The 15,857-nt window shown below is 41.0% G+C and overlaps 1 protein-coding gene across 2 annotated transcripts; it reads right to left on the bottom strand.

The window, feature by feature from the left end:
• Nucleotides 1–542: 542 nt before the first annotated feature.
• On the bottom strand, nucleotides 543–15,628 carry mocs1 (molybdenum cofactor synthesis 1). Of its 2 annotated transcripts, none has more exons than XM_062522736.1 (11): nucleotides 15,323–15,628; nucleotides 12,560–12,686; nucleotides 11,692–11,859; nucleotides 10,214–10,378; nucleotides 9,593–9,654; nucleotides 9,352–9,463; nucleotides 8,749–8,861; nucleotides 7,397–7,507; nucleotides 6,276–6,396; nucleotides 2,941–2,988; nucleotides 543–2,299 (listed from the first exon to the last, which is right to left on the bottom strand). In XM_062522736.1, the coding sequence occupies exons 1-11, from the start codon at nucleotides 15,533–15,535 to the stop codon at nucleotides 1,224–1,226; spliced, it is 2,316 nt and encodes a 771-aa protein (XP_062378720.1). In that variant the 5' UTR covers nucleotides 15,536–15,628; the 3' UTR covers nucleotides 543–1,223. The 2 variants fall into 2 exon arrangements, with proteins under 2 accessions (XP_062378720.1, XP_062378721.1); XM_062522737.1 differs by having other exon boundaries at nucleotides 2,163–2,299; nucleotides 2,922–2,988.
• Between the last annotated feature and the right edge of the window lie 229 nt (nucleotides 15,629–15,857).

The following is a 15,857-nucleotide window of genomic DNA, read 5'->3' as shown; positions in this document are numbered from 1 at the left end:
TAGCTGTACCACGCAATGTGACAAAACTTGCAAAATAGCCAATGCATCACTGATGCAGTCTGTTTACTTACATTTATTGTAATACATTTATTGTATTCAAAGTGACTTACTGTACATGTCAGTTACAGTATATCACAAGGGCCATTGTACCTGTAGGGCACAATGGTGGAAGCCAGAAATTGAACCCAACTGTATAACATAATATAATAATGATTCATTGGCTGTGATTGAATTATTTAACTGTTAAGTTTTGATTTGGAGTTACGTAGGAGCTTGAGTTTAATTTGAAGATATACTAATTTGGACCTTCGGGCCCCATTTGTTTTAAATCACAACTTTGATTTCTGTGGATCAATTAAATATGATGTCTCGATAATAGGAGTTTAAAATAATTTCCGGAGTGTCTAGTCTATCTTAGATGAGCAAATGGCGCCACCTTGTGGTGTAGTCAGTAAATAGTAGGCTACTGAAGCTTCACTCCAGGTTTTATTTCCACTATTTTAAGTGACCTAATAAAGAAAATTCAAATGACTCCACTCAAATAGATTTTACAGTCAGTTGACTTTAATACTTTCCCACCAACTTCTACTGCACTGTCAATACAGTGGCTTCAAATCCATCATATATTCACATTTGCAAAAAAAAAAAAAAATGATTCCAATTCATAAGACCAAGAGAGCATTTTAAACCCAGTTATCATTTCATGTCACTAATATAAGACTTCCCAGTCAAGTAACTCACATTTTAACACTGCTGTGGGTTGTAATGTCAAAAGGTACAAAATAAAGATACAGTATAACATAATTTATTTTGTTATTTGTCATATGATTTGATATTACAATTATAATGATCAATAATTACGTACAAACAAATCATCTTGCATAATATCAGGGAGGCTGTAGTGTTGATTTAATGAATCCAATAATGATCAACTATGATGACTATGACAATGAAAACAGACACTCTGTAAAAATTGTGCTCAGTTGTCTGTCTAGTATAACTTGTACTAATTATGGAAAACATACGGGAGGGCAGGGCATTGGTCTCTATGAAAGCCAATCAAACCTATACTCACTTGACAAGAAAACGCTAAATCTGATGCTCATGATACATTACTAACCTTTCCTGCAATATATTGGGTCTATTGTTTTTTTTTTTATGTGCACTTGGGACAAACGGAAGGCAGTGATCTCTAAAGCAGGACGATGCGAAGGGGCAGGAACTCAAGTCTGGTGTCGCTGGTAGTCTCCTCTCTGACCCCCTGTCTTGGCAAGCAGTTTGACATCGGTGATGATGATGTCACGACTGACAGCCTTGCACATGTCATAAAGGGCCAGTGCTGCCACGGTAACAGCCGTCAGCGCCTCCATCTCCACACCGGTCTGGCCTCTGGTGCGGCAGGTAGCCGTGACGACGGCCGTTTGCCCATCCTCCCGTAGCTCGACGGAGACGGCGACGTGGTCAAGCGGCAGAGGGTGGCACAGCGGAATGAGTGACGCCGTCTGCTTGGCGGCCATGATGCCCGCCAGTCGTGCCACGCTCAACGCGTCGCCCTTGGCCAGCTGGTTGTCTCGCACCAAGCCGAAAGCTCGGCGCCCCAGCACCACGTTGGCACTGGCCGTCGCCGAGCGTCGCGTCGTGCCTTTCTCGCTCACGTCCACCATGGAGGCTTGACCCCGCGCGTCGGTGTGAGTCAACACGTCGGATGTCGGGGGGCTCTTCGTCTGTTGATTGGCATCTTTAACAGTCTTCGTCTGTTGAGCGTCATCCTTAGCTTGGCTATGAGTCTGATGGATTCTTTGCAGTAGTGGTGGTGGCTGCTTGATAAAACGGCCCTGAGCATGGGAGGGCGCTACCGGGAGACATGCGGAAATTTGGCGTAAAAAAGCAGTAGTCTTTAGAGCAGCGTGGCCGTCACGGCCAAGAAGAAGTTTGTGCGTGTTTGTTTTTTCATTTGTGTGCGTTTCGGAAGCAAAATCAGAGGCTCCCCCTAACAATGGAGTTCTGGACATAGAAAACCTGAGAGGACCTATGGTCACTTCCCCGTCTCTTGAGCAACTACTGGCCTCAACAAAGGCTCTCTTCTGAGTGACCTCAGCATTTCCATTGGCCAAAACTAATCTATGCGTTTCTGGTGCTTTAGTGCCTGCCCCCAGAGGGCGACCTGCATCTTGAGTGTCTGTGAGGGATAGTCCTGTTGGGGTCGGTGAGAGGACGCTGGACTCTGATAAATGAGGGTGATCTAGAACAGAGTCGATTGTTTCCCTTGGCTCCAGCAACAGCACTCTGGGTAATCCACCTGAGGAGGAGAGTGGGGTCTCAGTTCTGATACTGACACTAGTAACAGTCAAACAAAAATCCCCATCGTGGTAATAATTCATGGTGGTGCTGGTACTACAACACTGCTCTAAGACAGAGGTGGAAAAGTCAAGCTTTGGAAAAGTCCAGCTTGTGAAAAGTCCTACCATGTACTGGTTCTATCAATGCACTTCAAACAGGTGACCTCACTAATTAGCTGATGTACCTTAGCTTTACCCATAAAACACCAGTCTTAGAACTATATGAACATATTCAGGAAAGGCAGAGGTTCTAAAAATAAAAATCTAACTTGATGGAAGACAAAAGTAAAAAAAAAAAACACCCTGCACATACTGATCCAAAGCTTTTGGGCAAGAGCTCTGTAGGTAAGGAACAGTCAAGTTGCAGTACTGTAGCTTTTGTTATGATTGAATATGGACTGAAAACAAAGTATCAAGCACACATGTCTTATTTCAAGCAAAAAAAATTATCTCTAAACTTTGACATTTCCTATTCATTTTCTACCTTATTCCATGGAAAAAAATATGAGTTTCCTTGTGTGACTTCAAACTTTTGAACAGTAGTGTACATGATCAGAAGCAATATCATGGAGGAGGCAGTACCTAAAGCAATGTCACCCACCGATGAGGATCATGGGTCTGTTCTTCATCTTAGAGATATTGAACATGCCTGAGGGAGAGAAAAGAAGATAATAGAAAGATTGATGCAGTTGTTGAGAATGTATGGATTGTATAGTGTACACAACAGGGGTCAACAGGTCATGAAGATGTAAATAATTGTGCTGATGCAATGTCAAAGGCAGCCTCTCTGGGTAATCATATTTGCTGGTAGGAAGAGTCCAGGCGACAAATGTTGCTTGATAAAAAAAAAATAGCACTGTCAACAGATATCACGGTGCCGTTGGCTATAATTTTCTGCCAGTGACAAAATGTCAAATAGAATGGTGGCTGCTTTGATTTTTGTTAGAATTTCAGTAAACTAATATCATTAAGGAAAGAAACCGGTTTGTGTTGTCTCGTTGCTTTGGGGCGACAACACAACACAACACAACACAACAGGAACCCTTTCAGAGGAAGACTTTTCCCCCCACAGGCCCTAGAACACACAAACAACTGTGCCATTGTCCTCAGAGCATGCATGTGTTCAACACAGACACACAGAGGTCAGACTGGCCAAGAATTGAGAAATCAAGCATCCTCTTGCTGAACAGGCAGGATCATTGTAGGTAGAATGACCCTCCGGCTTGCGGTCAACCGTCAGCACATTTAGACTGGTAAAAGGGGTTGGGGGACAACACCATTTTAGAATCTCCTGCTAGCTACAAACTGGTCACAAGCAGGGTTGACAGACAGGGTAGTTAGTTCTCCCACACCCTTAATTGAGGCCAAGTCTATCAGCAAGCCAATCTTGAATGATAACAGCTTCACATCAATCAAGGGAACACTGGTTGTGGAGTCCCAGGGAAACACCAAAACTTCACTTGATCTCAAGCACCTAGCGCCTTTGTAGAAAGCATGTGTGCAACTGCAAGATGCAACCCATTGCTGCAAGTCCCACATTTGCCATCCTTTGGGATGCTGAGACGCAAAAAAAAAAAAAAACATGACGTCTCACACAATAGTGTGCATGAGTTTATGGGTATTTTACTCCCCATAGTAAAATGATTGGTGGAATGCTTTTTTTTTTATCTCCAGGAAATCCCTTTCCTGTTCCTCTGTTCATTGTTGAGGAATATAATTGTTGGCATAACATCTACAAACCAGGTACAGTGGGCTGGCACTGATCAGGGAGACTAACTATATTCTTTGGCTTAACGGCAGTCTACAGAGGCTTCGTCCTGTTACAGTACCTTCGGTTGGCATTCCAACTTGGTGCATTACTGCCACCAACTGTTACATGTGACAAGTACAGGCAAACGACCATTCATTTCAATCAGATCTAGGCTGTTAAAAACTGTTGGGAAAATCTATCAAGAAAGAAAGCATGACATTAAAGCAACACTAAAGCACTTTTCCTAAGGTCTCATTTCATCGAACTACAGGAACGCTATCCGATCTGGTAAAGTTACATAGTGCGGTGCCGTTCAGCCTGTTACGAGTTGATGAACCGCTGAAATGATTCTGCTGAAAACATTATATTAACGTACAAAAAACTCTTTAGTGTTGTTTAAACTTGACATAACCATTTATTATCCATAAACATTGCATTAGGGTCAGTGCTTGAAGTGGGCCAGAACGCAGCGGAACGCAGTTCCGGAACTTTTGTATTTTCGTATTTTGGGTTCCGACACTTTTTTCTGCGTTCCGGTACTTAGACTACTGAAACTGATCCGATGCAGCGACAGTGGCCCGAGATAATAGATAATATCACAAGACCGATGAAAGACTACATTACCCACGAGCCACGACAGTGCCCTATCTACCGGTACCGGGCCGCGAGAAGATTACCATTGGGCCGCCGGCCGACCCTCTCTGCCTTCTTCGAGAGACCCACCATGCGGCCGCGGCCGCACCCTTTCTTCTCGGTCATATTGCTGCGCAATGTTTCGCTCAGAAATAACAGGCATATCATATGAAACTGCAGAACCTGACCTTTCCAATGGCGCTATCCGCTCGTTTCTATGATGAACGGTTCGCGAGATAATTAGCGTTGAAAATTGCAGTTACATACAAATATGAATGTCACATTCAGTTCTGCGTCTTACCCATTCTTCTTTGTGAAATATCTCACGTTTTCGCACCTACCCTATGGCAAACTACATATCAAAATAAACAGAGATCCTACTGATCCATCAAATTTCTGTATTTTGTCATTTGTCATATAGCCATGGCAGATGCTTGATATGCCATTTCAGGACCCAAAATACCAATAGAAATAACACTTACAGTCACATACTCTCTTGTTCTGACTTTTGACCTTGAATCTCTGTTCTTGCATGGCCAGTTGTTAATACTGTTAATTAAATCAATGTAACAAGTAGGCTAGAGCCTATTTCACAGTTTTCTTCGTCTGGGCCTTTAGCACAAAGGTTCAACACTAAAGCACTTTTCCTCTTTTGCACGCACGCTATTTGTTTATCCACCAAATAACGATGTCCACAGACAAGGTAGAGCATGTTGCATGATTTTATGACAGTATGATGTATTGCGACATCAAAGCAAGTCAAATTTGTGGTTTCTGAGATCTCATTTCATCAAACCACAGGTACGCTACAGTTATAGTGCGGTTATAGTCGATAGAGGGCCGCAAAGTGAATGCAGAAGTGCTGTTCACCCTGTTATGAGTTGATGAACTGCTGAAATAATTTTGGAAACATTATATTAAGGTACAAAAAACTCTTTGATGTTGTTTTAAGGTTCTAGGGCCTTCAGCCCAGTCTATTGTTAGGCCTACAAGTAGGCTATCACACTGGTCTGGTTCATGTTGTTTTAATGGTTTTTCAGTATTCCATTTGTGAATTAGAAAAAAGTAGCCTAGGCCTATAGGTTATTGCTTGAAAGCACTGATTAGGGTGGACCTATGAAGTATTGAATGGAGTTGATATTGTGAAAGCTAATGCAGGTGTGTAACAAAGGCAACTTTATAACTTGTTATAACTTTGATAAGAAAAATATAAATAGTTACATGATACATATGTTTCTCAACACTGTAATTCATCAGTATGATCCATATTAAACAAATGGGTGAACTGAGTGGACATATTTGTGAAGACAAATCCAGTCTATTATTATTGTTGGTCTCCAATAAGGGCAGATTCTCAGCCATTAGAGCTGGTAAATGGTTTGCTAATTGTAGAATCGGGGACATTGACAATAGAAATGAGTCTCGAAAAGGATTACTTGGCACTGACTGACTATACTACTGCATCATGGGAAATCCGTAATACAATGCAGCGAGCCACAAATCGCATCTGAGCATGAACTAGGAGCATTAGAGATTGAGGACAGAAAAAGTACCTGCGTGTTGCTTCTTCTTGCGGCCCACAGCGGCAGAGATGATGTGCAGCAGCTCGGCATCGCTGGCTCCAGAGCGGAGCACGTCTCTCAGAGACACCTCCGAGTTCCCAAACAGACACACCTGCACACAACACAACACACACGGGTGGAGTTTACAGCTCCTGTTAGCCTTTTAGTACACAGTGACAATCATAAGGATTCACAATGATTTGAAGATCTGAACTATCTACTACTGTAGCCTGTGGATTTTTATGAATGGAGGGATGATTTTTAAATCACCTTTTAAATGCAAAGGGACATAACTGGGACGTAGACATAATAAGACATTATAGACATAAGGCATAATAATAACACATAACTGTGGAAGTGTTGGAGAGAAATTGTGTCCCTAGCCAAGCACTGTGCACTGTGCACTGTTCACAGTGCATTCCAATACTCTGCCAGACTAAATCTCTATGTCACATAATTCACTAATGTTGAAAATAAAAATGTTATCGGTGGCTGTAAAGGCAGAGGAGTAATTTTAAACAACATTATTTGCCTTGCATATATATCATATTGATCATAATAAGATCAATCTTTGTCTCACAAACCAGCGGTACAGCTTGCTGTTGTACCGGCAAAAGGCAAATGTTTTGAAGTACACCTGCACTTGATGGAATTGATCTAGCAATAACCTAGGACAGTTTCTCATGCCAACTTGTAAAACATGTTTCCTTGTAACTCATTGAGTTCACTTTTATTCATACTCATACAGTACATCTTGTGGCATTTTATGTGACCTGATGCAGTTCAGTGTACAACTGACAGAGGAACTACTTTTTCCACACATACACAGAAATGAGTCACCCTCTTGCATCTTGCCTGGCCTCATCTACAGCATCACATGCATTTGACTCACAGAAGGATGTGAAACCATCAAAGATGATGGCATAAGGTTTTTGTGCAAGCATACCATAGAATGCAGATTGGCAGCCAGCTCAGCTAAACTACCCAGTACAACCCTCAACCCACACCTACTGTAGCTTCTGATTGTGAAAGGCACTGACAAAACAACAACAAAAAATCATATGACTACATCTTAAATGAGTGTTAAAGCATGGCTATCTGTGAATCTGTACCTTAAGGTTGCCATCTGCTGTGATACGTAGGCGGTTGCAGGAGCCACAGAAGTGGTCTGACATGGAAGTAATGAAACCAATCTGGCCTTGGAAGCCTGGGACTTTGTAAATCTGTAAAGGAAGAAACACAACTGAAGACATCCAACAGAAAACATACCGTAATTTCCCAACTATCAGCTGCGGCTTATACATTGATCTTGCAAAATGTCCTCAGCTAATACACAGGGGGCAGTGAATTTGGCATTAATATGTTTTTTTCTTTTAACTTGCATAAAATTCATCCACTCAAGATAGGCATAACCTGATGACTCACCATTCACAATTCTTCCTTTGGCTGCTTCAAATTAACTTGGGGCAAAACGATTTGCATCAGATTTGGTGCCTAATTGAAATTCTGGTCAATCCATTCAAATGATCTGGATGGCTTCCATATTACCATCCCTCTGTTCTGTTTGAAACCGAAGCTAGGCTAGGCATTACTGCCAGAGCAGTGTCAGGAAGCTTTCGTGGAAAGGTTTGTTAATTTCGGACTGTTTTAGGCCTATCCTCTCCACTTTGCCTGTGCAAGCCTGAATACACCTCCATGAAGCGTTAAATGCCTGAATTAATTTCATGGTTACTTTTTTATTATTCTCAAATGTTAGTGAGGTCTACCCTCTACGGTCCACAGTATAAGCGTCACAGGATTTTTACCTGTCTGGGGCCCGGTCTTCAGACTGCAATACCCAGGCTGACCACTGCTGTAGGCATGCAGTTATTGGGTTCGAGTAAACACTGCTCTCATTCAGTATATAAAAGTATTCAATTTGTGAGGGGAAACATAACCTTGAGGCGCAACATTAGCTAGTTAGTTATCCAAGGTAAGGTTTCCAGGTTTTCAACCTTTTAGGTTAAAGACAAAATCTGGGCACACCAACTCTTGAGGCTATAATATACTGTTGGAAGCGGTATGCCCTGTGCTTGCCCCAAAATAGTAGTCGCTATCATGTGGTATGGTCAAAGTTCAACATGGTTAAACTTTGACCGTGGCGTGCACAAGGGCTAGTTGAGTGGCAAGCGGCAGCATGTGCTCGCCTTTTCTCGGTGTAACAGCAATGTGTTCTTGCGCTGCGCAAGCCACTGAAAATAATGGCTTTCGAAGAATAGTTTTATCTTACTTTACATACTTTATCCTATAGGGCAAAAATGACTGCAATACTCTGTGCTTCATATTCATGACAGAATTCTGCCTTCATACATCTGTTTTCAAACGGCATTCTATTGTGGCTGTGGGAAAAAAAAGTCTTAAGACAAAGTGTTTCAATATTCCGCAAGCATTTACAAGCCACAATAATGTGTGGCAGTTGACTGACCTTGGCAGTGTCGGACTCTGCACCACGAAGAAGCTCCAGGTTTGGCCATTCCTGCTTGATGTGATCCAACATCTCTTGATAGCTCACCATCTTCTTAAAATTCCACCTGTTTCCTGGGAAAGGATTAGAAAGCCTATTACCAGAAATCAAGGCAATTTAAAGACTTGAGAAGAAGTTTTGGTCTGGCAAGCTTGCAACCTCAGAACCATTACAAAAAAGAAATCATAATCAATATCAAGTCAGCATCTGACAAAACTTGCAAAGAGGATAACTGCAGTTCTAGGCTTCATCTCTTGTTTTGATCTTAGCTTTATGCTATTATTTAGCATTAAATTCTGGCAGCAGAAAAGGGTTGGCAGAGATGCAGTTGCCGTTTTTAAAACTTTGGTGATGCCTTCGGCTCAATGTCACAAGACTAGACTTCCAAATTCTAGCACTTACTACCTGACTAGAAATGACACTTGATTGTATGGAAGTAACACTCACTGCTAACTCGTCCTTATCGCACTACCTAGATTATTTCCCGGTGGGAGTCATTTTGGGGTTAAAAAGTGTCAGCCAATTGTAATTCAATGTAATGTAATCATCATACCTCGTACTCACCATCAAAGGGCATGTACTCAATGAACCTAACTTCCAAGGGCTTTTTTTCTGTCAGAGCTACAAAGTCAAGAAGCTCGTCTTCATTCAGCCCACGCATCACCACACAGTTCACCTGCAACAGGAAACAGCACACACGAACAGCACATGATTAAAAAATGAACAAAAGCCAAATAAACCGTTCAAAGACCATGACAAATTAAGACAAAGTTATTCAGTCTCAATATGTTGGATTCAACATTACCTTGACTATGTTGTATCCCATATCAATGGCTTTGTTGATGCCCTCCATGACTTTATGAAACCCTGGAGAGCAGAATTATGCAGATTTTAAATCATATGCTAAAGCAAGTACATATGGGCAGACTGCAGTCTTATCCAGAATATTCAGTAACATACACACACACACACACACACACACTTTGCAATGCCAAGCTATCTAATGACCCTCTGAACTATGACATTATGAACTTCTGTAAAGTTTTTTTTACACAGAACAGCACAGACAGATCACATGCCATTCTCGCTCTCCTACATCTTCCTCAACCATGTTATTCTATTTCTCACACACCAGCCACGCTTGTCTGTGACTGAATCAAGCATAAAAACGATTCTAGCTGCCTATAGCGTGCACATTGTGGGCTGGTGCTGAAGCAAATGGCAGGAAACATCAGACACAAACGTTTTTTTTTTTTAAACATGTCACAGATTATCTGAAAAGAACTCACAATGACAATTGAAAACCTTAATTTTTGTTAACTTCATGAGTATTAACATATTGAGTTCAATACGATTTTTTTGCAGCACTAATAGCTGACAACAGGATGCCCAATGTGAACAGGTGAATAGGTGCGTAAGCCTTTACCTTTTCGCCTGGCGATGAACTCAAATTTGGCTGGCACCAAAGAGTCTAGGCTTATGTTGAGTAGATCCACCCCAGCGTCCTTTAACCCGGGGAGGAGGCGACTCAAATTCACACCATTAGTCGTTATGGCTATGGTTTTCAAACCTTCCAATTTCCGCATTTCACCTTAAAATAATAATAATAAGAAAAAAAGCATAATAAAGCATCAAAAAAAGATCAGGGGCCTCTATGAATGACGGACATGACACAGAATTCTCCTATGTGGACTACTGCTAAAAATGCACCGTTCAAATTGGCCTTTATGCCATGTCTAATTATGGTCGACCGATGGCATCATGTGGTACTCAAAAGACATGTCCAGTGATTAGCAATGGTCAGACACAGCTTGACCATACTGCATGGTAAATCTGCAATAAGCACAGTCAAAACATTTCCCACTTGGACTTAGTCATTCATTTAGCTAACACTATTATCCTAAATGACTTACAGGACATTCAAGCCATGGTGCAAAGGAAGGCCTTAGAAAGATTAACAATAAATACTACCATACAGATGCAAGGTACATGGAGAGTGACAGATGTTTGAGTGACAACTGAGGTGCAGCAATGAGTCAGTTGGCAAACTGTGCTTCCAACTGTTTACTGACAAGACCTTCTCTATCTTTTCAAAAGATTGTCAGTCCAGTTGAAGGATGTTTTAATTTGCATTTACATCGATTCATTCAGCAGACACTTTTTATCCAAATATCATATTTATACATGTCAATTATGTTACACGGGCCATTGTCCCCCAGAGCTCAATAGCATAACGGAGTAACCCTTTGCTTAAAATAGGGGATAGTTGGGAGGAGAGACTTTAATCTAATTTAATATAATTACAAAAAAGTATAATCAAGATTGAAAGCCATCATTCTGTGTATCGGTGTTGCGTTAATCCCACACATTTCGTTTGCCCATCCTTTTTCGATTTACATCACTATATAATCCTATAAAACCGGAAAAAAATCATGGCTCCCAACGCATTTCTATGAAGCCATAACGTGAAACTGTCGGACTCTATCTTCATGTGCGGAGCTACTGCACTGCCATTGGCTCATCCGCGTTCGATAGGCGGGACTTAGCCAAAGGTGAATTGAACTGACAACTTTTTAGGTCACCACATGCTAGCCCAACTCTTTATCCACTACCCCACCACTTTTATCCAAAACTACGCAATACTTATGAAAATATTCCAAAGGAAATGCTTGGGTCGAAATAATAATTTCAGGATGTTGGGGGATGACATTAGTACCAGAAAAGGACAAGGCACTGACAAGGATGTGTCTAGAGAGCTTCAGTCCCCAACATTTAACAGGTGGACAACGTTCAGCCATGATGAACATTTCCAAAGGTTCAGAAGCTGTTCAAGTGCCATGAGGCACCATTTTTGTTATCAATCTGACATGACACCCACCCAGCCTGCCACAGCCTATTTCTCACCGATAATATGCACCACATCCGGTCTGATAAGAGGCTCGCCCCCTGTCAGGCGGATCTTGTCCACGCCCTCCTGAACGAAGAGTCTGGCCAGGGTCAGTACTTCTTCAGTACTCAGTAGCTGGGAACGAGGCGTCAGCTTAATCCCTTCCTCTGGCATACAGTACTGGCCTGCAGAAAGCAATAAAGAGTGAATAGTGAATAGATATCATCCATGATGGGAATAAACAAAATTTACAACTGTTGCTATCTCTATTGTGATCGAATATGATGAATGCGAAGAGCTCTCTTGTTGTAGCTGCAACGGAATGTAGCAATTGACTACATTCAGGTTGGTTCAGGTGTTGATCGTGATAATCATAGCTTGCAATTGTCTATATCTTATGGGGTATTTCCACCAACTGCACAGTACATTCCACATTCTGTGGGCTACTCTGCCGTACTAAGGCAAAGAACAATATCTGCATGAACAGTGAAACTGAGAAAAATGCCAGTTACAGTTTTTTTACAATGTGCATGCAATAGACTTCTGAAGTTTGCCTACATATATTTCTTTATCTATTACAAGCTTTAATCAGCTTTTGAATTTCACTTGATATAAACATCATGAAGTGATTGATAGAAACTTGATAGAAACTTTTTATGAATAAAGTGAATGTTTTATGAAGTCTTTGTGCTTTCCCTTATTAATATTTTCATTATTTATATTGATGCTCAGGAGGATTTAGCACCGAGCTGAGATTAGACTAAGGTGTTTGTGCCTTTAGTCCAGTTATTTGAATTTCGTTTGAACAATTAAATACAATGAGAGCATTTAATCTTAACTAGCTCATTTTAACATACTGATCAGTAGGGCACACAAGAAACTCACAGCGAAGATTACACCTCTCAGTCAGTGAGATGCGCAGGTAATTGTGCCTCCGACCAAAGGAGTCCGTCAAGAATGCTGAGAAAGGCAAGACCTCAGCCTTTAACACTCGTCTAATGCCCCCAGGGACCTATGTGGAAAAATCAGTTAGAAAAGTGATCAGGTGATTTTCACCCTGTACTGACACATCTCTCTTTAAAGAAAGTAGGGACACATTCAGTTTAACAGACCAAAAAACACATTATCTGGGAAGCATTAATATCTCGAAAAGTAGCATTCGTTGCCAGCCCAAACTTTGCAGAAAAACATCTCAGTATGACTGAATCATTATTAATGAATGAAGTTTGTTCAGCATGCTCACTGATGTTACTATATAACCACAGATTTGGGAAAAATGTGCTGGGAGTATTATAAACTTGTTTATTGCACCCATTTCAATCATTACTTTTTTCTTTCAGATATAATGGGAAGGAAGATCAAGGATAAAACAAGGGGAAGTTGCGCAAAGAACTAAAATGGTATAGGGTAGCTGGTAGGAACATGAAAATCTATATGGAAGTAGCTCAGTGTGTGGCCTTTACTGTACAAAGTACACCACAGAAAAAATAGTGTTGTACATATTTCTATATGTTTATATATGCTTATATTTATTGTAAATATCAGTATGTGTACTTGATGAATGGAGCACAATACTTTGTACAGGGGTGTCAAAGCTACAGACTGGGGGACAGATCCAACCCACTAACTGGTTCCATACAGTCATACTCATACAGTCAATATTTTGGGTAGGAATGGATTCTTTTCAGCGTATCATATTGACATCCAGTTGTCATTAACTATGTGCAATAAGCAACATCTCTATGATATAATACATTTGTTAAATTTAGCACCACCACTATTCTCACGGAGGGAGATTCAGAAAAGGAAAACTGTACTTAGCTGCACCCAGGGATGGGCAAAAATATATCAAAATGTATGTTTTTTAATAAAATATCAAATAATCTTATTTTAAGTGTATCAAAACAAAATACAACATTTTTGTATTTTGAAAATAGAGCATGAAATCACTTCCCAAACCCTTCCATACAGTATGTGTCTATTTAATCTATTCCTTCATCAGTACACTGACTCTGTTGATTAAGTGAACAGTGTTTGAGAGGAACAGCTTTTCTCTGTCGAGACATGCCAAAAGATCTGGTAGAATTGAATCACTCCTCTTCAGGTGCTTGTTGACAGTGATCTAACTGGAAACTAGTTTGCCAACTTGAAGCAGAGAGGGTTAAAGCGGGTTAAAGGATCTTTGCTTGAAGCAAACTAGTGCACAGAGCCCATTGGATGATCATGTCCTGATAATTTGATGATAATTTCCTGACAGATGATTTCAAGAAAACTCAGTTGCCAAAAATCAAAGGGATTGTGCGAGAACAACAATACTCAGGAACATTGGCCAACAACATTGAGAGAGATGCCTTGTGTGTCATCAGCTTTGGAGGACACATACACATCACAGTCAGTTGTTCCAAAATTCTACCAAAAACAGGCAAACTTCGAGGGCTGAGAACCAAAGGGGCGTAAGTGACATTTTGGTCAAAATTGAGTTATATATATCACCTGAAAGCTCTTACTGAGCTCTTTCTAGCTGACAATAAAATATTTATAAATATAAAGTTATTGAACAAAAACCAAAAGGTCTTTAACTGTGAACATATAGAAGCAGTTAGATTTGCTTTGGCTCCCCTGTAAAGTTGGTGAAATGTCACTTACTGTACGCCCCTTTGGTTCTCAGCCCTCGACTTATAAGTGTGGGTGAGCAAATAACCAAGTGGTTGAGTACAGTAAGTGGGTTGGCGTGAGAAAATATTATTTTGCATTAGAATACACATTTTAAATGCATGTATCATAACTACTGCCCATCCCTGGCTGCATCAACAGCAACACTACATGTATGTTGCCTTAGCCATATACTCCCCACGATGCTGTACAAGAGAAAGACTCACATCAGGTTGGGTATTTCAAAAAAGAAAGAGCAATATATGACAGCAGTACATGAAAAATTGGCTTGTTTGCTCAGTGGGTGTAGTAGTAGAGCACAATCAAACTATCCCCATGTTACTTCACTCTAACCCATGCAGAAAAATGAGAAGAATGACCATGAGAATGAGAATGACCATGACGACCCTTCGAGGTCTCATTCCAACAATTACGGCCCACTGCATAATATGAGTCTGACACCCCTGTAAAACACTAATTGACCATACACCCAGCTTTTAAAATAAAGTGGAATTCCACTTCCATGCTTATATTCCCACTACCTACCCCCATACCACTGTAGCCCACAGAAAATGTAACCATTTTCCTGGCTGATTTGACGTGGCGTGACATTTATCATTCAAAAAACTTTTTCTGCTTAAAAAACTTGGGCCTAAACCCATGTGTGCATAGCCTGCATACAGCATATGTGTCTGTGCATACAGCCAACCTTACAACTATGTTGCAAAGCAATACGCTAGGGTGCGTCTAGATTTCTAGGCTACCCAACTGACACATTCTAACAGATTCCCTCTCTGGAGCATAACCATGGCAAGATAAGAAGACCATGTAGGTCATGAAAAAGAAGTACAGTAGGCCTACATTACTGGTCTGCGCGTAAAACTTCACTAGCCTACACTGATAGAAAAAGCGACGGAGCTCAAAAAAACTGCTGTTTAACAACATACCAAAGTTATTAGCAGATCAACAGAATAGTTTATTTGTTTTTGGACCTACCTGTGCAGAGTTAGTTTTCGGTGACATCGCACTTGAGCATGCTGGGTCACTTGGTGACAGTTTGTTTTCTTCTTGAGTAGCACTTGAAAACCACCGCCGCTGAACCATTGGGATATTGCTTTGAGTCGCCAGCTCAGAAGCCCGCTTATAAAATCCCAGTGTCTTTGCATGTTTACCTAAACTAAGACAGAACTCCCTGCTGCTCAAAGCCATGATACAAACGTCTCTCAACCAAAAATCCAAAGTGCTAGGATTATGTACACCATCTCAACTTGATGGTCAATTCCGTTCCAAACGCACACCACTTGTCGCAAGACCTTCGTCAGAGTAGGAGTAGCCCAGATTGTGACCAATAAGCTACTTGTAAAGTCCCACTGTATTCTGGGAGGTGTAGTTTATCAGTTATTATACCAACGAGGCGTGCTTATGAGTCGTGGTTGTACTTTAACCACAAAACAGTTTGCTTATACCTGTATGTCACGTTTGAGACGAATGTAAACGCATGTCTGTGCTCATGCATTGCTCATGCATGAGC

Source organism: Sardina pilchardus, chromosome 20, assembly GCF_963854185.1.
Source record: "Sardina pilchardus chromosome 20, fSarPil1.1, whole genome shotgun sequence".
Classification (NCBI taxonomy): Eukaryota; Metazoa; Chordata; class Actinopteri; order Clupeiformes; family Clupeidae; genus Sardina; species Sardina pilchardus.
Note: the sequence above shows the minus strand (reverse complement) of the source record. Positions and strands in the feature narration are given on the sequence as shown.

What these genes read in the sequence shown, in the direction of transcription:
- mocs1 (XM_062522736.1), bottom strand. Translation starts at nt 15,535, where the DNA reads ATGGCTTTGAGCAGCAGGGAGTTCTGTCTTAGTTTAGGTAAACATGCA. An exon ending in CGAAAACTAACTCTGCACAG is followed by an intron (nt 12,687 to 15,322) that starts GTAGGTCCAAAA and finishes TTTTCCACATAG; the next exon opens with GTCCCTGGGGGCATTAGACG. An exon ending in CAGCAGATGGCAACCTTAAG is followed by an intron (nt 6,397 to 7,396) that starts GTACAGATTCAC and finishes TGTTGTGTGCAG; the next exon opens with GTGTGTCTGTTTGGGAACTC.